This window comes from Schistocerca gregaria, chromosome 2 (genome assembly GCF_023897955.1).
Source record: "Schistocerca gregaria isolate iqSchGreg1 chromosome 2, iqSchGreg1.2, whole genome shotgun sequence".
Lineage (NCBI taxonomy): Eukaryota > Metazoa > Arthropoda > Insecta > Orthoptera > Acrididae > Schistocerca > Schistocerca gregaria.
Window position 1 is genome coordinate 809511905 of NC_064921.1, and position 23326 is coordinate 809535230.

Sequence of the window (23326 nt, forward strand, 5' to 3'; positions counted from 1 at the left end):
ACAATCTCGGTTTACGTCAGGACCAATTTAGAACACCAGTTCAAAGTACGCATACGAGACCGCTGCATCGGATGTGACTCGAGGAAATTTTATCGAGGTCACTGCTATTTGCGATGGAGATGTATGTAGTACATGATAATGTCAGCAGCTCCGCAAAATGTTTCGAGCACTGCGGTGTCGTTTTCAGCGAGGTAAAACTTCCTCACGTTTACTGTGGGATTCGTCGCCATCACCGGATGATCTGTGGTTGGGTTGCCTTTGGCAGCTCTGTAACGACACGAAAATAATAATGCGCATAATGACAAGACTACATTATCAGCGCCAAAGATAAACTACTAGGGTCTTATAATACAGTGACTGTTGAACTACATTTCTTCGGCACTCACGAAACCACACGAACAAGTAACAGATCTACGAGGTAAGTGTACCGTATGTCTATGTGACACCTTTCCGCCGGTGTCACACAGAACGTGAATATTTGTACACCAGCATGTCACCTTACGGTGAGTTGCTGAGGATACTTCTGCTATCGTATTCATTTTCGTCCTTCCCTGTTTCATACACGATGTTGTGTGGGATAAACGACTGTACGTTCGTCCCCGTATGTGCTCTAATTTCTCTAGCTTTCCACTGCTGTGTTCTAGCGGGCTTGATTTACGTGGGAAGTCAGTTCTTCAACTGTAAAAATGTCGGTTCTCCATCGCACAGTGCCGTAGCTGACATTCATCTCTTAAGTTAGTAACAAGCGCTGTTTCCACATGGGTTATACACAACGACGCCATTTTTTTGTCTACGACACCCTTCCACCGCAGAGGCACTTGAACCGTTCACAAGCTTCGCCGTTCCATAAATAGAGCCCCCATGGCCTGAAGCATATGATCCAAACTTTTACCAGCTACGAACCACACGTAGCAGCATACAGCGAGCTGCCTACACTGGCACCTCCGAAACCCACTCCGCAACACATGGCATACGTCACGAGATCTGTGACGCACACGTCACGTCCACGTACTGCTCGTGGGAGTGTGATGGGCAGAATAGACCGGCAAATCAAGCCGAAACGTAGCAAGGCAAATCAAGCCGAAACTTAGCAAGGTTTTTATCTTTTCTAAGTACAATGATTGTATTAAACTTCTAGTAATGGTAAAAGAAGACGGGGCTTAACGATAACGTTGCGATTCTAACTCCATGCCGCGCAGGTTTATATTTTCATCATCACATTTATTTCAAGTACCAGCTCCATTAAAATCACAGATAGGCCAGTTTAAATCAGTCCAAAATTTTAAATGTTATTCAGATTATGGATCGAGGTATTTTAACTAGCATCCTAACAAAAAAGTAGTTTAATATTTTTACATTTAGAAACAGCAACAGAGCTACTTTAGAGAAGTAAAACACGCCTGTGCTATACATTCTGTAAACAAAATATGGCAATCTTGCAAACAGAGGATACATTCACTCCATTCATTCCTCGTACACCCAGCGACAGTGAGTATTACAATTTCCTTGGATCACACTATGCTACCACAATGACCTCTTGTTAACAAAGCAAGCAAGGATGAGGGCGACCGACGAGAGAACGTCATAAAGACGAAAACGACACGGATTAATATCCATACTAGTGATTACGACGAGAATCCTTCCTGTCGTCGGGAACACTGTTTAGCAAGTACTTTTAACAGGCACGGCTGAGATAAGTTTGGAATTTATTCAATAATCATACACAGAAAGTCTGTCTCCGAGTTGCTGCATTTCCTTACAGTTTCCCGGGAGCGACCGCGTCTTGTAATCAACAACTGTTTACCCAGATCGTCAACATCAAAGTTCGGACAGACGCTGCTTTCTGGAACGGGCGCGTTATCTGTTTTTGTAACGCCGCTCTTCTCCTCTGTCCAAGATAACATTCCACCTCCTACCTGTTAGCGGAGCCATCGTCCATTTACGTACAGGGGAGAATATTTCAACCGAGAAAATTATTTAAAGATTCTCTTACAAACAAAACATTTTTTTCTGCTCCAATATTTGTATTTAATCTCACAGAACGGTTTCGCCTTTTATATGAAAGACGTATGTTGTGGATATTCTGAAAAAGGATCCAGAGTTGTTTCTACATTTTTAATCACAGCCATAGCACTGTTCATGCTCAATTTTATGCGGAAATAATACGGAACTTGGCTTAATTATCTTATGTCCTTTAAGTTCTGTTTTTCCTCTGATATAAGATACTGAAAGTCACTCTTTCATTTACTCGCCAGAAGTCCCCACGCGTCCACGTTGAAACTTAGTTTCCTCACTATATCATACTTGACATACGTGAAGGTAAGTTCAGGTTTATATACAATTCTGTACGTTTCGCGTCCAGCCTTATCTTCACAGAGCCGGTACGTGCACGTACGAGCTACGTTGACTTTAGAGAAGATTCCAAAGCGACCACCTTGCATTTGCAAGATCATACTTTGCTGGACTCTACGAAACACGTCTGCATCCACCAATGCGGAAGCAGAATACACGCGAGCTATAACGTCGTGTACATGCATTGGTGGAGTACTACAACCTAGTTCCTTTAAAAGCCTCCACAAATAAAAATCTAGTGGATTAAGGCCCCGAACGTTGAGGCCAAAACATTGGACCTCCACGAATAATCCATTCCCCTAGAAACGTTTCATTTTACATTTAAATACTGACGAGCATTCATTCCAAAGAGTGGCACTGTACCAGCATGCTGAGATCATGGCTGTCGCGTAACACGAAGTGGAACGTTTTCCAATGCGTCAGGCAAAGTATTGCAAAGAAACATTGAGGGGGAGGGGGACATTCAACTTGTCCAGCAATGGGTAACGGCCCAAAAGCACTCATCCCATGATTCCAGCCCACAGATTTATGCAAAAGCTTGCCTGAAAAGTCGCGTTCACGGGTGACATGTGGGTTGTGTTCCGACAAATAATGGCTGTTGTCGAGGTTGGAAATACCTTCACTAGTAAAGCTAGTTTCGTCAGTCTGTATCATGTTATTTACCTTCCAATAGGTGCAAAAGCCATTCACAGAACGGTATTCGTCGAATGCAGTCTTCTGACAACTGGTTTTGAGTTAATGTGTAATGATATGGATGCAGTTCTTGATACTGCAACTACCTTGCAGTATCACGGGTGTTTCGCTGAGGTGACGTGATGTGAATAATTCACTGACGACCTGGTACTCAATACAGCTGTGGTAGTTTTGTTTGTCACTTGGTATCTTGTCTTTTTTGTGCGTGGGAGCGTAACAGCGCGAAAAAGGAGTTTTGCTTGTAAACGAATATTTACTCAACTGCTGCGGAAAATGGAGTCACACACACTTGTCAATTGGTAGCTATTCGCCCATGTACCTGCAAAACCTTTCAAAATGTATACAAAAATGTACGGCGAAACTTTCAGGAAACATTCCTCACACAGAAATAAAGAACAGATGTTATGTGGACATGTGTCCGGAAACGCTTAATTTCCATGTTAGAGCTCATTTTAGTTTCGTCAGTATGTACTATACTTCCTCGATTCACCGCCAGTTGGTCCAATTGAAGGAAGGTAATGTTAACTTCGGTGCTTGTGTTGACATGAGACTCATTGCTCTACAGTACTAACATCAAGCACATCAGTACGTAGCATCAACAGGTTAGTGTTCATCACGAACGTGGTTTTGCAGTCAGTGCAGTGTTTACAAATGCGGTGTTGGCAGATGCCCATTTGATGTATGGATTAGCACGGGGCAATAGCCGTGGCGCGGTACGTTTGTATCGAGACAGATTTCCAGAACGAAGGTGTCCCGACAGGAAGACGTTCGAAGCAATTGATCGGCGTCTTATCGACTGGGGAAGACCTAGAACGACGAGGACACCTGCAATGGACGAGGCAATTCTTCGTGCAGTTGACGATAACCCTTATGTCAGCGTCAGAGAAGTTGCTGGTGTACAAGGTAACGTTGACCACGTCACTGTATGGAGAGTGCTACGGGAGAACCAGTTGTTTCCGTACCATGTACAGCGTGTGCAGGCACTATCAGCAGCTGATTGGCCTCCACGGGTACACTTCTGCGAATGGTTCATCCAACAATGTGTCAATCCTCACTTCAGTGTAAATGTTCTCTTTACGGATGAAGCTTCATTCCAGCGCGATCAAATTGTAAATTTTCACAATCAACACGTGAGGGCTGATGAGAATCCGAACGCAATTGTGCAATCACGTCATCAACACATATTTTCTGTGAACGTTTGGGCAGGCATTGTTGGTGGTGTCTTGATTGGGCCCCATGTTCTTCCACCTACGCTCAATGGAGCACGTTATCATGATTTCATACGGGATACTCCACCTGTGCTGCTAGAAATGTGCCTTTACAAGTACGACACAACATGTGGTTCACGCACGATGGACCTCCTGCACTTTTCAGTCGAAGTGTTCGTACGCTTCTCAACAACACATTCGGCGACCGATAGATTGGTAGAGGCGGACCAATTCCATGGCCTGCGTGGAGCTCTCCTGACCTCAACCCTCTTGACTTTCATTTATGGGGGCATTTGAAAGCTCTTGTCTATGCAACCCCGGTACCAAATGTAGAGATTCTTAGTGCTCGTACTGTGGACGGCTGTGATACAATACGCCATTCTCCAGGGCTGCATCAGCGCGTCAGGGATTCCATGCGACAGAGGATGGATGCGTGTATCCTCGCTAACGGAGGACATTTTGAACATTTCCTGTAACCAAAATTTTGAAGTCACGCTGGTACGTTCTGTTGCTGTGTGTTTCCATGCCATGATTAAAACGATTTGAAGAGAAGTAACAAAATGAGCTCTAACGTGGAAAGTAAGCGTTTCCGGACACATGTCCACATAACATATATTTTCTTTCTTTGTGTGTGGGGAATGTTTCTTGTAAGTTTGGCCGTACCATTTTGTAACGCCCTGTATACCTCTTGAATGAGGGGAGAGCAAAATGAAACGACCCTCCTCCACAGAAGAAATTTGTGCCACAAGCCAAAAGTAGTACGTTAACTTAGAAGTGGCAGAGCCTGCGAGGAAAAATAAAGTAGTAACTTCCGGCTACCAAACAGTGCGCTGCTTTAATCTTGAGAGAACTTCCAAAATGCCCAGCAACTAAACGCTTTTCACCAGATGTGGCTGGCGCGATGTAATTTCGCCGGCCTTGGTGGGTTGCTGGAGCAAGTACAACGTAGTCGACACATGCTTCTCCAGTTTCACATGTGGCCTCTTGCGGACGAAATCAAGAAATCGGCTACGAGACCGTACAGAAACGGGAGACACCAATAACCCCTTCATTTACAATCTGGGAAACTAAGATCACAACATGTGGAAGCACAACGGGCCCTCTTTCGCGAGTGGAACTGACCGCCTGTGGCCAACGGACGGACACAACGCAGACTAAACATATCGGCGAGCTCCTGTGACGAAGCTCGGCAGATATGTGTCTGGGAGGCAAATAACACTGCCACACAGACAGTTATACCAAACACACCAACACACTGAGAGGCGAGTTTAATGAGCAGACTGGTTTCTCCTACGACGGCTGTGCGTTGTCACAGAACCATTACGCAGGAGCAGCTGGTCCAGTCCAGCACACGTCACAGCAGCCGACGATTGCTATAAACCATCGACGAACTACCTACTTCTACGTCCTGCATCAAGCATGAACTGACACACCACTTTTGTTACGCGAGTCGTCGTACAACCCGACAACACCGTCTCCGAGGGTTCTTGGTTCACTCAGCTGTTTACACAGTTCGCTTATGTATGTGAATTACTTGCTCCTGCAGGCAGTGTTTCTGCTGCTCCCTCGTGTCGCTTGATTTATCTATTGCGTAAATAAAAAAGAATTCGAGAATAAGCCTTCTGGGGCTGACATACTATTACTGCAGTTGTTGATCGTCGTGCCGTTAGACAGTTCTACTCGGTTCATCTCGTTTGAACCCTCGCGTAAAGAAAGATATGCTCTGCCACACGTCACTAGTTGCAACACCTGTTGTCTGAAGACCACTGCAAACAGGCCTTACTTACGTGTTACGTATTCTGTTGTTATTCTAGCGCAAATGAAACTCTGACACATTCTGAAGCATAAAAAGTCAAGTTTCTTATCTAAACACTATGCTAAACAATTAATACATGTAGTTCTTGGATTAGATTTCAGTGGGCAGTTGGTTTCGATGTGGTTCGTTCTTATGGAACCTACTTAGAAAATTATAAAATTTGCCAAATTTGTATAGAAACATTGCATAAAAGTAGTCTTGGGTCGGACGGAAGGTGTGAGGGTGGGGGGAATGTGATCCACTTACGATTCCCACTACAGTACCTTACTAACCCCGTGTGCAGCGGTGACTGTAGAACTTTCGGATGGTAGCTATGCAAGCGAAGGCGTGGGACAGCGATAAACATGAAACTGTTACTCAGAAAGGTACTTTTCACCAGGTTTTTTTTTAATAGGCTACTCTGGCTCTAATTAAAAATAAATAAAAAATGTTCTGACATGTTTAGAGACACTACAGAGAACTCCATCAAACATGAAATGACATAACTTTTACATGGTTGTTGTAGGATACAAACATTTTAAATGGATTTTAAATCAAGCGCAGAACGAAGAAAAAAATTTGCATCTTCGTAGCAATAATGCAAAAGTGACCTCTTACGACAATCTCAGTTGCCGGTGTCGATTCCTACGTGACGATATAGGGGGAAAGTTTACCGATGCCCATTAAACGACGTGATGTTATTCCTTGAGGCCGCGGGATACGTTAGCCACTATCAGACAGCAGCCGCTGCCTCCGCCCTTCCGTGTACGTGCCCTTAATTGACAAGCACGCCTCTTTGGCCGGCGGCGGTCGTAAGGCTTCCCTTAGCGGTGAGGGAGTCTGATGGGGGCGGGAACTCCCCATGTATCAGCTCTCTCCCTGCCTCTTAAGAGAAGCCACCCGCTCGCTGTCCCACCTCCATCAACTGAACGGAGGAGGACGCCTCTCTCTATGCCCATGTTCAGACAGGCAATAACTTACAATCTGCGACAAGCTTTCTCTGCTAGCAACGAAGCTAGACTAGCAGCCGTACAACGCGACTAGGACGCGCGAAGAGGTCCAATGCGGCGACGTCCTTTCGCAAGAAGCGAAACTGAGGGGTATCGGTTGGTGCATTACACAGTCCAATTTTAGCCACGTCAACAGATGATGAGGAGGAGGAGGAGGGGGAGGAGGAGGACAAGGAGAACACAAACACCCAGTCCCCGGGCGCTTTCCTACAACGCTGGCCAAACTACTTCCCGAAGAAAAATAGAAGAGAACGGGGCGGTAGGTCAAAAGAAAGAAAATACTTCGGGTCAAGGCATTCAACATCCTCTTTCCTCTACATGAGAGAGAGAGGGGGAGAGGGAGAGAGAGAGAGAGAGAGAGAGAGAGAGAGAGAGAGAGAGAAGATCCACACTCGACTGTAAACTATTTCATAGGGAGCGCAGCTGGAAACACAAGATAGTAAGGTGACGCATACAAACAACGTCAAAAATTTGTTCAAAATTAGTTTCGTAGCAAGGAAAGGAGGCTGGTTTGAACACCACAGCACTTTAATGAGCACGATCTCACTAAAAGTGGAATGACATTGCCTCCTGACTTAAGCTGCCAAAGCTGAAAAGTAGCGGCAAATATCCTTGGACCACCTCGGAATCTACAACTACGACGCCTGGGTTTTTGGTCTGGCACTTGCTGACAAAGCCACCGAGCCATACGAAGCTTCATATTGTATTCCTCAAAAATAAACCAATGCCTAAGATCAATTAGAAAAAAATTGTTCCACTCATATGACTCAACACAAATGCTGCCATTTGCTCCTACCGAATTGTACCATAAACAACCGGATGCGAGGAGGGAGTGAAAGAGCGATAGGATTCCTCTGCTCTGCAACACACGTCGCAATGGTTGCGCTTTGAGCCGAATGCTGGGCACGGTTCCGCTTGTGCATAAATAACCCGCAACACCTATAGTTAACAACTGAGATTACCGAAAGCGGAGTTCAAACGATCTACTGCATCGCTTTCCTCCCTGCCCTGCGGTCCGGTTACATTGAAGTGCCGTTCGTATTTACAGCCGCAAAATCTAGGATGACCATCGGCGAAGGGCCAAAATCACAGAGAATGATGGTAGAGTGTACTAAACAAAAATGCAGTAAAAGTTTTTTTTTAATGAATAGCTGGTTCTCAAAGGTATTCGCAAGACAGGTTTGGGAGTGGGAGAGAGAGTAGAGGACGGAGGTGAGGCAGATGAAGGGGTTTATAAACTTAGTTCCTTACATAATGTTTAGGAATAATAGTCTGTGATTTCATAAGCAGCTGGTTTGGAATTGCTCAGCGAGGTGGGAAGTATTGTGGCTTTAGCGATCACTATATAACTTAGGGTTTCTTGTACAGCGTTCAGTCACAGTAATTTGACCATCTGTCAAAATGCTGAACATCCACCTTTCGCAGCGCGGAGCGCTGCGAGATGTGCAGGAACAGAGTCAATGAGGTTCTTGAAGGTACCGACAGCGATGTGGAACCATACTGATTCCAGTGCCCTGACCATCTCCACTGCGTTTCTCGGTGGAGGATTCATGGCACGAACAGTCCGATCGAGGCGGCGCCACGGATTCTCGACTGGGTTTTAATCCGCGAAGTTTGGTGGCCAGGGGGGAACGGGAAACTTTATTTTGCTACTCTTCGCGCCACGCACGCACACTGCGAGCTGTGTGACACGCTGCATTGTCCGTTTCGTAGATGTCATCGTGCCGCGCAAAAACAAACTGCGTGGAGGGGTGGTCATGGTTCCCATGGATACGTACATACTTGTGTTGATCCACTGTGCTTTCCAGAATGAGCCACGAAAACATTCGCCAGAACACAACGCTCCCTCCCTGGCCTGAATCCTTCAATGATGTTGCAGGGTGCTTGCTATCTGTCCGATGGAGCATAAAACGTGATTCACCTGGAAAAGACACCTGTCGCCACTCAGTGGACGTCCAACTGCGGTATTGGCGAGCAAATTTCAGCGTTTGTCGGCGATGAACAGCAGTCAGCAGGGATGTATGGACCTGGTGCCTAATGCAGATGCTCATACGCAGCAACATTCATCGAACAGTCATTGAGGAGACTGTTGGTAGTTGCTTCGTTCATCTGGGCGTTCAGTTGCTCAACAGTTGCACGTCTATTCGCCAGAACACATTACCGCAGCCGTCCTTATCTCTCTCATGTATAGCCCGTGGTGTACCACAGTTGATCGGCGCAATTTTGCCATGCAAAGTATACTTAACCACGGCGCCCGTGAGCTGTTTACAAAATTGGCAGTTTTGGGTATGCTTCCACTACTGCGCGTAAGTCAATTATCATGCCCTTTTGGACGTTAGATAAATCGTGCGGTTTCCGCATTACGACCATAGAGTATAAATATCTATGGAGCGAGCATTCGGATGCGCAGAACGAGAAATCTCTCCGCAACATCTGCTGCTCAAGTCACGTGGTATTGGGACGGCGCATGTCAGTCCGTATAGCGCTTAGCTATCTGTAACAGATACATCACCTTCAGAAGTATCCTGAAACTTTGTATAAGCATTTTATAGAAATCTTACCAATTTTATACCTGGAACTGAAATAGTTTTAAAGCTGTCAAGAGCAACGGTATTGTGCTTTTTCGTCACAGTACCACAGCTCGGTTCCACTTACGTTTTTTTCGGGTGCGGGAAAAGTGAAAGCCAACAACAATACCATTTTAGGTTTTCTACTGCACTTATTCACGTTGTCGAATTCCGTTCTAATTGATTACACCACAATGACACTGTATTGGGCGCCGATGCACTACAGGAAAGGGGGGGGGGATATTTTATAGGGACGAAATTCTTTCTTTTTATTTTGTGGAGCCGTATTTTGACTCTTTTTCATCTTTCGGGGAGTTAGAATACTAAAATCATATAATGTAGGAAAGTGTCTCGTGCATAAGTACATAGATACACACAAGGATTTGAGGACCTGAATAAAATGGAGGAAATTAATCACACTGTCTTATATAAAGTTTATCTGAAGATGAACATAACACGAAAACGTAAACACTGACTGGCAGCTTAAACACACTTGCAAATTTATCTAGCATTTCTTTCGTAAACGCATGGGGAGGGGGAAATCGTAGAAATTTGCTCCACAATACACGACATTATAATACCGTGTCTCGATATTTTTAAACATATAAAGCGCCTCAATCCATATGATATTCACTATTAGAGATTTATTGTATGTACCTATGAAAATTAACTGGTCCTCCTTTCACGTACTTCTCTTTGCACCGTCGCAAAAACAATTCTGCAGCATGGATGTTATTACTACTAAAACGTGTAGAAACACATGTAAAAACAGGCGAATACGAGTAATATTAAAGTTTCACTGTTACCATACATTGCAGACAAGCAGCGACGTCGCAATGCCACGTGACTAGCCTGGTTTGATGTTGAGAACATGCACAGCTGGCTATGCTCACACTATAGATGTTTATACACTACGACAACGACTAAACAGTTTTCCGTGTCTCCCCCAACACGCTTTATATACCCTCTACTGCTAGTACTGCCACCTACCGTCTGTAAGTGGTTATTACTCGTTGACGGTGGTCACATTACTCTGACTAGACCATATATTTCACGTTGTTCAAGCATAATTGTATAGTTTTCTTGGCGCGGCGTGCAATACACGCTGATGAGAACCTTGACGGAACAGTGCCGAAAGAGCACGCAGTCTTCTACTTGTCTCTTACAGCCCTTGTTCAGCAAAAGGAAATTATCGGTACGATATACCTGCGCGCAGAGACAGCCACAAATTACCCGGGACCGTATTACGTCCCAGTCGCTCTACGCGTGTACCCTGAGTGGTGCCAAACGAGTAACTGTAAATGGCTGCGCAACAATCTCATTTGTTGGTCTCTTGCCCACAACACACGTGAAAAGTACTTCAGGTTCAGATAGGGTCATTTTCAGGACGATCTAACGACGAAAATACTGAAACCAACGTTCGTGTCGGGAATAACATACTCCAAAACCTGTGGTCATCAACAGCTGCAACCCTCAGCAGAGCACTGTGCACCTGCTTGGCTAAACAGCAACAACACCCCCCTCTCAATACAATAACGTGTACGATCACAGGATGTCTTACAAACTACACCAACTTACCAGCTCCCAGTCCTAAGCTGTGAACCCAGAGGGCGGTTAACTTCGTTAGAAGAACATAAGATATTCGGCAACTGCGAGGTTCCCTTTCATGACAATAACCAAAGTGCTATCTCCGACAGGCTACAACGCAGACAACCAGCAATAAACGTGTTTTAGCACACTTTTATACACGCCATGAATGGGAGCAATTATGGATCCAACTTGCTGCACTAGGAGTACAAACCCATTTAAACATCCGCATTAAGCGAGAAGGATTCAATCTGCCACGACACCCGTCGAGGACGACTAATAGGCCCCACGCAAATCATAGAATATGGAACGACTTTATGTTCAAATGGAGAAAGATCCCGATCCATCTTGCATCTGCGGCGATACGCCTCACAGCATCCAACACACGGCGCACGGTTGTATTTAAACATTACATCCAGGCGATGCAGATGACTTCCTGACAATGAACCCAGATGCTGTTGACGTCACACTGTGTAAAACGGCCTTGCTCTCCACAAGCTATTAAAACCAGTGTAGCGCGTAGAACCGAATGTAGCTTCTCCAAATCAGCACAGGAAAACTTTAAGAACCACAGCAAACGGCTTGTTTATGCAATAAACTAAAGGTCTACTACTTTCGTGATTTAAGTTGTGGGACAGCGAGAGGAGGTGTGTCCTTGTGAGTTCTATAGACGGATCAGCGTACATACATTGTTAATTAATGCCACCCTCAATGCATTGTGATCCTGTTAGCTTCATTCTCTGTAGGTACTTTAATTTCTCCTTACATTCTTCACCTAACAAACACTGTCATCCGTTTCAGGCTCGTAATCCGATGCACTGATATTTATACAGTGTAAGAAAAAAATGTAACTATAGTAAATGCCGCAAGATTTAGTTTTACAATGAGTCTTAGACTTAAACATGCAAACCGTCTTTTTGCTACTACAGACTTTCAACTGCTGAGATGACCAGTGTGGGCTCGATTATTGTTCACCCAGCCGCCGTTTCTTCGCGTGATACCGGCGTCGACAGATACTTGTAACGATACCCACTATCTCCTAGAAGTATGCCATCCGGAATTTCTCCTGCTTTGGAACACAGCATGTGCTCATGAGTTTCCGAAAATGCTGTCGTCGGCACATCCTAGACGTCTAGCTGCTATATTTTAACACAGCAGCTTACTTGTACGTTTAATGAAAACCACGCTTCACGATTCCTAAATATCTGTGCACTAGGAGATTTCACGCGGATAGAAGTAGAGTCAAAAACGCCTAAAACCGCAAGCAAAATTCGCTATTTGATAAAACTCACGCTGGGTTCCTCCTGTCATTTTCCTTCGTAGGCAATTAAATTACTCCGGTGATGCAATGCAGGCTGTTACTAGATCTCTTTTAAACAAGTCGCCAACCACCACCTGAAGGTTTTCTGTAGCACAAAATCGCAAATGTTAAAAGCGGCACGCACTCTGGAGTCAGTGACTGGTTTCTTTTGATTGGTATCAGCAGATGCTCTCAATCTCAGCTGTAACTGCTAAACAGTATTTTTGTCCAAACGAAACTAAAGCTTACCTTAAATTATTTATCATTTAATTCCAAGAATTAGATCACGGAACATGGGGGAGGTCGTTGAACTCGCTGTCGGCATCAGTATACACATCAGACAGAATACTCAAATATCTGTAAAGTAAACGGAAGGAAACAATATGGTTCGAATGGCGTAAGGTTCTTGTACAAATGATGCTGCCCATCACTGAAAACGGAAAGTATGGAATGGTTTTAAAACTTAGTGTTATGTTTATGACCCAACAATACAGAGAGAGTACTACCAAACGGAAAAAAATCCGAGGATTGACATCGTTTCGAAGTTGCGATCCTCTGCACTACAGTCACAAATCAAAATCTCAGAATGGTTCAAATGGCTCTGAGGACTCAACTGCTGTGGTCATTAGTCCCCTAGAACTTAGAACTACTTAAACCTAACTAACCTAAGGACATCACACACATCCATGCCCGATCAAAATCTCAGCCACCAAACTATCGTTGCGTAGTAAATATGAACATGCTAATGACTTACTTATCCTTGATTATGTTTCATTAATTAACGCGCATGTTATCATAGAATGTGTTCGCCAGTAAAAAAATTATTACTTCAGCCGAGTATGCACATTAAAGGTGTTCAATCATTGCTGGCCCCTGTCAAAATTCCCATACTTAACTGCTCACTGCAAATATTTCGAATTTTCCCTTTTACTCTGTCGCTAAGTGTGTCTAACAAGCCTTTAAGCTACTCACATAAAATACGAGTCGTCTCCAACTATTGCCTTGAGATCAATTATTATCTGCACTCATTATGTGCATAGCCGAAAGTTCCTTTTACCTAACCTTAAAGACAGAAAAAAATATTTCGAGCTTCAGAGTGTGGGAGTGGCATAGTCACATAAATACTTCCACGTTTTTGTGCTACCAATTTTTTTAACATTTCAATTTTGACAAAAACGTTATCTTGTAATTTCACTACATTGTAAGCTGAAGATTACAGTTGAACATAACTTCCAGCCGCGAATTTTCGCGTAAGGTATGATTCCCCTTCGCGGCGATGTAATCTGTGACGAACATTCATACAACGCAGATTTCCGAGTAAAACTTGATATGAAAACATTTAAGCAATACTCAAATGCTTTATACAATCGACTGAAGTCAACTATTTCACTCACTGATATAGAAGGTCGAAAAGACACGTGTTGGAGTCGGTTTCCTTAGTGCCCTGGTTGCACTGTTCTGATGAACTTCTTTTCCGCTTACTGTTGATGCGACAAACAGGCCCTATTTTATATCAACACTTCACTTGCAGAAACTACCGTTAAACCGCCTGCTGTCGGCAAATTGTCTTTGGTTCTCTCCACTCATTCAATGTAAGCGTATCGGTGCCTACGCTGCAGGCACATCTTCCTACAATTAAAGGCTTACACAATGAGAACATTGTGACCACCGACCTACTACCGATATAATCCCGCCCAGACGATAGCAGCGTCAACTGCCCAGGAATGTCTGCTGATCAGACACACGCACGCAGCATGTAGTATCAGTGAGTGTGCTTCCATGTGTGCAATGGGAAAGTCGCAATTTCTGAGTTTGACCAGGGGCACATTGCGATGGTCCGGAGGCTCAGCTGGAGTATTTCGGAAACTGTACGACCTGCCGGTACTCGAAGACTGCTGTGGTGAGTCATCAACACGTGGCGAAACCAAGGTGAAATCAGTCCAGACGTCTTAGGTTAGGCAGACTGGTAAAACAGAAGAGATTGCGAACTGTAGCGAGATTAACATCAGACTTTAATGCTGAGTAGAGCACAAATGCGGCTGAACAACAGTGCACCGAACATTCCTAACGATGGGCCTGCGCAGATGATGACCCATGAATGTGCTAACGTTGGCACCACATCGGCAACTACGACTGAAATAAGCACGTAACCACCGGCACTGGACGTTGGCGCAGTGGCAGAGCGTTGCATGGTCTGCTGAATCCCCATACCTCCTTCATGCCGATGGGAGGGCGCGAATCCGTCTTCTTCCAGAGGAAGAGCTCTTTGACACCTGAACTGTGGGACGGAGACAAGCTGGCGAGGGCTCCATTATGCTCTGCGGAACATTCACGTTGGCATCCATGGGTCCAGCGGAGCTCGTGCACGGCACCATGACGCCCAAGGAGTATTTTATACTGGTTGCAGACAACGTACATCATTTCATGACAATCTTTTTTTCCCGACGGCAGTGGAATTTCGTAACAAGATAATATGCCTTGTCACAAGGCCAGGAATGTGATGAAGTGGTTCGAAGAACACAGTGGCGAGTTCCACTTGATGTGCTGGCCCCTCAACTTGCCAGATCTGAACCCGATCGAACATATCTGGGATATGATTGAACGTAGCGTCACATCTCATCGATCTCTCCCCCGCTCCGCCCAAATTTACGGAAATTAGGTGACATGTTTATGCAGATGTGGTGCCAAATCCCTCCAGCGATTTACCAAGGCCACATTTCTTCCATGCCACGACGCGTCGCCGCTGTTATCCGTGCCAAATGTGGACATACCGGCTATTAGTTAGGTGGTCATAATTATCTGGTCGATTAGTATATAACCATTGTCTGTTGTAATTGGAATGCTGTTGGAAGGAAGAGTTTGATTTTGATAAAATGGGCAGCTACAAATATTAATTAGGCATGTGCCGCAACGTTGCCCTCTGCCCTTATAAAAAGGGAACACGAAGTTTGAGCTCGTCGCATACTTTGCTGCTGCGATCAGCATGGGAGTGTCTGTAGGTGGACACTTCCACATACCGATTCATTGCGCCTTAAGATGTTAAAATATGGTAGTTTTCTAGATAAAAACCAGAACTCCTTTTCGTAGTTTCTCTTCATTGAAGTGGAGCCGAACATTCTTGAAATAAGTTAAATGACAGCCCATCTACATCAGTGGCTTGCTGGAAAGAAACAGTGCTATTGTTTAGTTTCCGACGACTACAAAATAATTGCGATGACTAATCTGTATCATTGCTACTTTGCTAACCACTGCCGTATGGTGAAAATACAGCACAAACAGATTTCTACTAACGTGCGTGTTACTGCCGAAGTCGTGTTGCAGCAAAAGAACCATTAAATACTATACAGACGAAGAAATAATTGGAATTGAGGCACAAACCAAAGCCAACGGAACTGTGAAAGTAGAGACAACGTACACACAATCTCAGATAACATACAAAATGTGTCTTTCACTCCGCCGAAAAATGAAAACGTCACTCTGTTGGCAACTTACAGGTTGTTGGTTAGATACTGCTTCGACTCATCCTCTCTTACTAGAGTGCTAGTCAAACGCTTTAGGAAACAATCTGGGCAGCCGTCTTAGGTTGTTTGCAGACGACGCTACCGTTTATCGACTAGTAAAGTCATCAGAAGATCAAAACAATTTGCAAACGATTTAGAACAGATATCAGAATGGTGCGAAAATTGGCAATTGACTCTAGATAATGGAAAGCGTGAGGTCATCCAAAAGAGTGCTAAAAGGAATCCGTTAAACTTTGGTTAAACGATAAATTAATCAAATCCAAAGGATTAAATTCAACTAAATAGATAGGAATTACAATTACGAACAACTTAAATGGGAAAGAACACACAGAAAATGTTTTGGGGAAGGCGAAACAAACAAAGACGGCGATTTTTTTATTGACAACACTAAGATGCAAAAGATCTACTAAAGAGACTGCCTACACTACGCTTGTCCGTCCTCCTTTGGAGTACTGCTGTGCGGTGTGGGGTCCTTACGAGAGAGGATGAATGGAGTACACCAAGAAAGTTCAAAGAAGAGCTACACATTTGGCATTATCGCGAAAAATGTGGTAGAGAGTGTCACGGACACGATACAGGATTTGGGATGGACATAATTAAAAGAAGGCATTACTCGCTGCGGCGGGATCTTCTCATGAAATTTCAATCACAAACTTTCTCCGACAAATGCAAAATTTTCTGCTGACGCCAACCTGCATTGGGAGTAACGATTATAATAAAATAAGGGAAATCAGAGCTCGCACGGAAGGAACTAGGCGTTCGTTTTTTCCGCATACTGCTCGAGAGTGGACTCAGAGTATTGCTGCGAAGGTGGCTTGATGGACACACTGCCAGGCACTTAAGTGTAATCGACAGCGTATCCACGTAATTGTAGATATACCTTCACAAATTTTGAAGCAACGAAAAAATGACGGAAAAACGAAAAAAGAGAAAATTTTCTGCGAATAAACAGGCTTATGTCAATAACCTGCGCGCTTTACATGTTACTCTGAAGGAACAAGGGCCACTGTGTACCAACAGACGCCTCGATGATTTGGAGAAACAACGAAAACAAAATAAGGCATTCTGCGATTGCAAAGTATAGACCATAGGCCAGACTGCCTTCCCCGGAAACTGAGTGTCTGTGGCTGTGGCGTGCTCTCGGGTCCACAGCGCCGGCAGCCAGGTTTCGCTCTGACGTCTCGGATGTCAGGCGACACGCTACACGCCACCTCGGCACACAATGGCACGCTCCTGTTTCGCAATTGCACTTACCGCGGTATTGTTTCGCACGATGCTTTCGTCAGGTCTGCCCGCCTCTACTAACGCATCGCTGTAAATCGTACGCGGAGAAGAGCATTCACCTTCCTCGGCTTCTTGCCCTTGGCGGCAGCTTATACACAATATACCGCTTAATTTCGTAGCCGAGAGCAATTGCATCCTTTTCTGCGACGTGAGAGCGTCATCGACGTTAACAGGTTAACATTATATATCTGCAAACATACGAATATTAATTGCTACCTGGGAACCGGAGGGGGGGGGGGGGGGGGGGAGGGCGGCGGAGTAGTGCAAGTGGATGGAACTCGCCCTGGCATAGAGATCAAAGAAATTTTCATGTTTCTTTGTTGTGCAGGTGCGTTTCCACGACAACTTAAATGTCAATTTGAGCTGCTGGATAGCTTAATTTGTGGTATTTTTTTAATGGTTCTAAGCATTATGGGACTTAACATCTGAACTACTTAAATCTAACTAACCTAAGGACATCACACACATCCATGTCCGAGGCAGGATTCGAACCTGCGACCGTAGCAGCAGCGCGGTTCCGGACTGAAGCGCCTAGAACCATCTGGCCACAACGGCCGGCATACTTTTTAAAGTAATCATGGGGAGGGAGGGGGAGCGTTAACGTTGCGTCGACGCCTAGCTCATATCGTGACTTCGGCAGATTTTTTATGCTAATTTCCGTTCGCCACAAGCAACTCAAAACCAAGTTAGTGAATTGCTATGATGTGTCTCCGGGCACCATTTTCATTGGTTGTATGTGATCCACACGACGTAAGAATCACGTCAAAACCATATTACGAGTGATAAAAAAAGGGAAGGAATGATTCCTCTACCATTTCCACTATATTTTAAAAATAGTGCTAATCGGACTGGCTCTACGGCCCGATGTGTTACCGTGGCTGAAAGATGGCATTGCCACTTCACGACGGAAACTAAAGCGTAAATAGAGCAGTACTGGAGATCGGTGACCCTGCGCCAAACAGCCACTCACATTTGGTGCGCACTGACATGTAGTGATACTTGTGTCTCCAAATCACTGACATAGTATCAACTTTGCTTCGGCTAAAGAATGTACCAAAATCACTAATGTGGGAAGCAATACAAACACACGAAGTCTGTCATTGTTAACATTTCTTCTAGACAATAGAATAACAAGAGATTCTGAAACGTTACTACTTGCATCGAAGGACGAGCTCCTTCACATAATAGTACACTGTTAATGATACATTATTATATTCAGTTTCGTGACATCATAGGCGGAGTTAGAATGCAAATGACACTACTACTGGAGATATATATATATATATATTTGTGTATGCGGTGGTTCATTCCGTGGCCACAACGGCTTGCTGCAACTTGTTAGTCGTTAATTTACAAGATGCGACAATTATTTAAATGTTACTTTGAAACACGGACGCGACTACTAGGTACAATGTATCGGTAGTCAAAACAATCACGTCACAATGACGCTTGCAAAAAACACATCTTCCAAATTACGAAAAGGCTTTGAGCACTCATTTTTAATGTTTTAAAGAAATGTTGTGTGCTTCAGTAACGACATAATACGATCTTCCTGCGATTTTAAAGATTCTAATTTTCTGACAGCTGTTGCGATCAATGTGAAGAAGTAGACATCCGAAGTTGCCCAGGATCTATTTTTTGAAATACAATATGGCAGACGTGTTAACCGGCATTTTTTTTGGAAACAACAGTGAACAAACGTCACTGCTTTCAATAGAATTCAGAAATTGCCTTCTAATGTATTTCTCTCTCTTTTCTGTTTTCACACAAACATTCCTTTATACATGGAAAGCGAGATGCCTGCAAATGTGTTATTCTATCTGTTCGTCGTTACAAGTTTGCGTATTTTCAATTCCTGTTATTTCTAAAAACAAATCAATCAACAGAAGGTTGATTCTTGCGAAGCATAAAGCAGCGACCAGCCACTACTGACTATGCCATTTATTTACACAAATAGCGCTGTCATCGATTTCGAACAGACAGTGGTTTCCTGCTCTCCATTCCTTACTGTGGTGAAAGATCCTTGGGATAGTGCTGCCATACAGAAAAAAAAAAGAGTTAGAAACGACCCATTTAAACGTCACTGTCCCTTGCAACGAAGAAGCACAAAATACACAAATCTTTAACGTCGAGTTGCAGTTTCCTGACATCGAAAATCCCGAATCATTTTGTAGCATTGTTGTTTGCTTGTCTTCAAGAAAAAGTGAGTAGTGGTACATGATACGAGTATATGAAGCAGTTATTTGAGTTATTTTATGATGTCTACATACCCATAGCGTAAAGCACCACACACAACCTAAAATATTTTTGTTAAATGCGAAAATATTTACAAAGATTGCGATATTACAACCAACACAGTGGCAAAGAATTTCTCACTCAAAAGCATTGTTTTCGCAGTAATTTTCAGTCATCAATAAATAAGCAACAGTCACCACTCATACCTATAGCTCCCAATTTGTTGAATGCCTTCCCGGTAGCGAGATGGCATTATTATACACAAAGGACATCCACTCAGTCAGAACACTTAAAACATATATCATTTGCCAAGTGTTATTTAAAGCACAAGATAATAAGTCATTAGCATGCGTTCATTTTAACGGTTGCAGTTTGGTACAGCGGCATTCATTCATCCTATCATAGCCCCTCGATGCCATTCCCCTAAGCAGTTTTGTACGATTCGTACATATTTGTGTACATATCATGCATTACAGTTAATATAAAAGCGATCTCTAAGTTGGTTTCTTCGCATAACTTACACGAAAATTCTGATTATGTGTAAAATAATGTACGCACTACTGCAATACACCTCAAAGGGCCTTAAAGTTATAAACTGACAATGTAAATTTGCACATTATGCCAAGGTAAACTTCTTCAGCAGAAAACAGGAAAAACACAAACCACACACACAACCGTCAAAATTTATAGAAAATATCTAGACCGCTCCACGTACAATATGTATACATGTCAATTCTAATGAGCGAAGGTGTCTTCACGGCATGGATGTTTACATAATTCTTGTAATGTTTAGTAATTACGCAACAGGTAAGAAACGATGACTTACGGTACAGCGCCCGAAGTGGAAACAAATTTCAGACCAGCCTAATTCAGAGGAAACTAATGTTTTAGAAACTATCCTCAGCGAGCCAATACGCTCCGACATATAACAACATTAAAATCAACACCGATATATTGTAACTCGACGCAAATCGGTTGATTTCTATTGCTTCTTAAATAGGCTCGGTGCATATTCACATATGCTTCGGCAAAAGGAGCTCTCGGTATTAAATAAAAAAATGCAAACGGGTATCTTGACACGGCCAATAAGTTGACGTTGCATAAACAACGCCAAATTGACAAGTTTAACGACTACGGATTTGCAGCAGGTAGTAATTCCATGCATGTTCCATGTTAACACTAATGCGAGAAAAGCTACGTAGTCGCTTTATGGGTTACCCACTGCTCGCTATCTGTAGTTCAGATACGGAAACGCCCAATCGCGATTGTATGGGTATAAATTTCACATCTTCTTTGACGAGCATTCGGAAGAAAACTAATCATTCGTAGTACACTGGCCAGAACCAACAACGAAATGCGTGTTTCGCAGTGAAGGCACTTTTGAGGTAACAATATTTGAAGGAACATATCAACAAAACGCCCACATTAAACAAATTTAATACTGTTAAACTCGACGTACAAAGCAAATACTTCTACAAATAATATTCCTTGCAAGTTATTTTGAAAGTCACATGTAAACACCAGTCGCCGTCGTAAAGGTACATAATTATTTGTTATAAAAATCCAGGAAAGAACCTGAATCACTCACTACATAGTGTAACGCGAACGAACCGCAGGAGTGTATAATTACTGAACTCACTACAATAAACTATTTACACAGAAAAATTAGCTAACAAGGGCATACCATATTCGAAAGAGCAAATCTTATAAAATGAAGATTTACAGTGACTACACAATGTACGAGTGTAAAGTACAAAATTGCATACGAGAACCACTATAGTAATAAACTCCATATACGAATATGCCATCATATGATCTATAATACAAACCACTTCTTACATCATACAGTGTATGATTAAATGGTGTTCACAAGTTGGTTAAAAAGCAGTCCACATTAAGAGACCAAACTCTTGATAAAATGTAACCATCTTACCTTAATAATCTTGTATTTCTTCTTCGTCGCCGTGTTGAGATCTTCATGCACTTTATCGAGCAACCAGAGAAGAAATTCCTGGGCGTCGTGTTGATTGTTACCTCTATACTGACTACCATATTTGTCGACAACTATCTTGAATTGGTTGGTGATCTCGGGGTCATACTGACACGACCAAATAGCTTTTAAGAGAAGGGCCAACTGTTCTGTCACTTCACCTTTCGTGCCATATTTTTTTGAATTCAACTTATTCCTACGGGACAGGTCAACTTTGTATTGGTCCAGAACAAAATATTCAGCTAAAATATCGGTATGACTGAGGCACTGAAGAACTGCATTTATAAAACACGTATTCCCATGGTTACGTAGTCCTGTTACACCGGGGACCTTGTCACTGTTTACCAGATTTGCAAGGTGGGCGGGGCGGGTCGGTGGTACCCTAATATCAGATGACGATAGCGATACAGTATCTCGTCTACGCCTGTCATATTTATAATTAACACTCACATATTTATTATTTGGAACACCTACGGTCGACATATGATGCACCACTTTGTTTATAAACTTCTTCCATGAAGGAACTCTAAACACTTTTTTATTTGACTTTTGAGCATCCGTATTTTGCACTTCCGAAATTGTCTGCGCATTTGAGGCATTGACATCTTTACCTTCTTTATGTTTAGCTCTTCTTTTACTCATTCTCGACGACAAAAGATTCCTAGGAAGAGTGAAGGTGCGTTTTAACTTCGGCTCTGCATAAGAGTTCGCTCTAGTAAAATCGGCAGTCTCATTTATTAACTGTGTTTCTTCCCTGTCAAGTATTTCACCTTCAGATGAGGACTTCATTATTCTTGTGGAGTTTTTGTCTGACATAATGACAAAGTCACAGCCTTCGCACACATCTACAACACTTTTTAACCTTTAAACTTGTCAACTGACTTCCTCAGCACTTCCATCAAGAAACACACCACTACAGCCATTACCAAAGAACTGATGTGCTGCCGTGAAAGATAGTTTACATGATTGTTCGAAGATATTTCAGTATTCCATAAAGAAAAAAATTAGTAAGAAATAAGGAACTTTAATAACAACGTTTTTTGTGAACAATAATCGTATTTCTTTCATCCACAGCATATTATTTTATTTATTTTATTAAATTAATGGATTGAAAAGTCTTTACAGTAACACATTGAACTAGATAGTTGCATTCCATCTGTTAGCCAAATTCGCAACTACGACATGGTGGGAGTTGAGAGCAGCGTCATTACGACAAAGCAAACATTTTTATTCAAAACTTTTGTCTAGGGCTAAAATCTGGCCAACGTAAAATGAACTATTTCGGTATACATGATGAACTCAATGAATATGTTGGTGCAATCAGTGATTGCTATTAAATAAATTAGTTTTGGAAATTTTGAAGGAGATTAATAACTGAAAATTCTGAGTGAGGTGTGTGAAGAGCAGAATATACGCAAAATAGCGTCAACATAGATTGACTTGACCAACCAGTAGTGGAAAATCAAATTCTTCGTACTATCCTTCTGCCGTGTCAGTTAGGTATAATAATGAACGGAGTACGAGTGTAAGACGATATTCAAATGTAAATGTTCTCTGGCCACCGATTTTTTGCTCTCCAGTTTTTGTCGATTTGTATCGCATACTAAGTATTTTTTGCGTTGTAGTATGTACCTTTATGAGATTTTATTGTCTCTTAACATATATTTGATGCCCAAATACAAACATAAATAGCTGCTGTTCAGTCTTTCGCATTGGCCTACTACTTGTTACATGAGCTTGTATCATTAGTTTTGTAATTTTATTGTAGTGGGCTGAGTAACAAG

The 23326-nt window shown here is 43.0% G+C and overlaps 1 protein-coding gene across 3 annotated transcripts in view; it reads right to left on the bottom strand.

Annotated features, from left to right (window-relative positions):
- LOC126335105 (ubiquitin carboxyl-terminal hydrolase 31) overlaps positions 1 to 22509 on the bottom strand; it is a 347357-nt gene extending 324848 nt beyond the window's left edge. The window contains exon 1 of one of the 3 annotated variants that reach the window (XR_007564816.1): positions 21486 to 22471. Coding sequence is in view for 2 of the 3 variants with exons in the window: in XM_049998042.1 (XP_049853999.1) it covers positions 21486 to 22358 (873 nt within the window). In the remaining variant the exon portion in view is untranslated. Of the gene's footprint in view, positions 1 to 21485 lie in introns of all 3 variants that reach the window. The other 2 variants (XM_049998042.1, XM_049998043.1) reach the window with 2 other exon arrangements.
- Between the last annotated feature and the right edge of the window lie 817 nt (positions 22510 to 23326).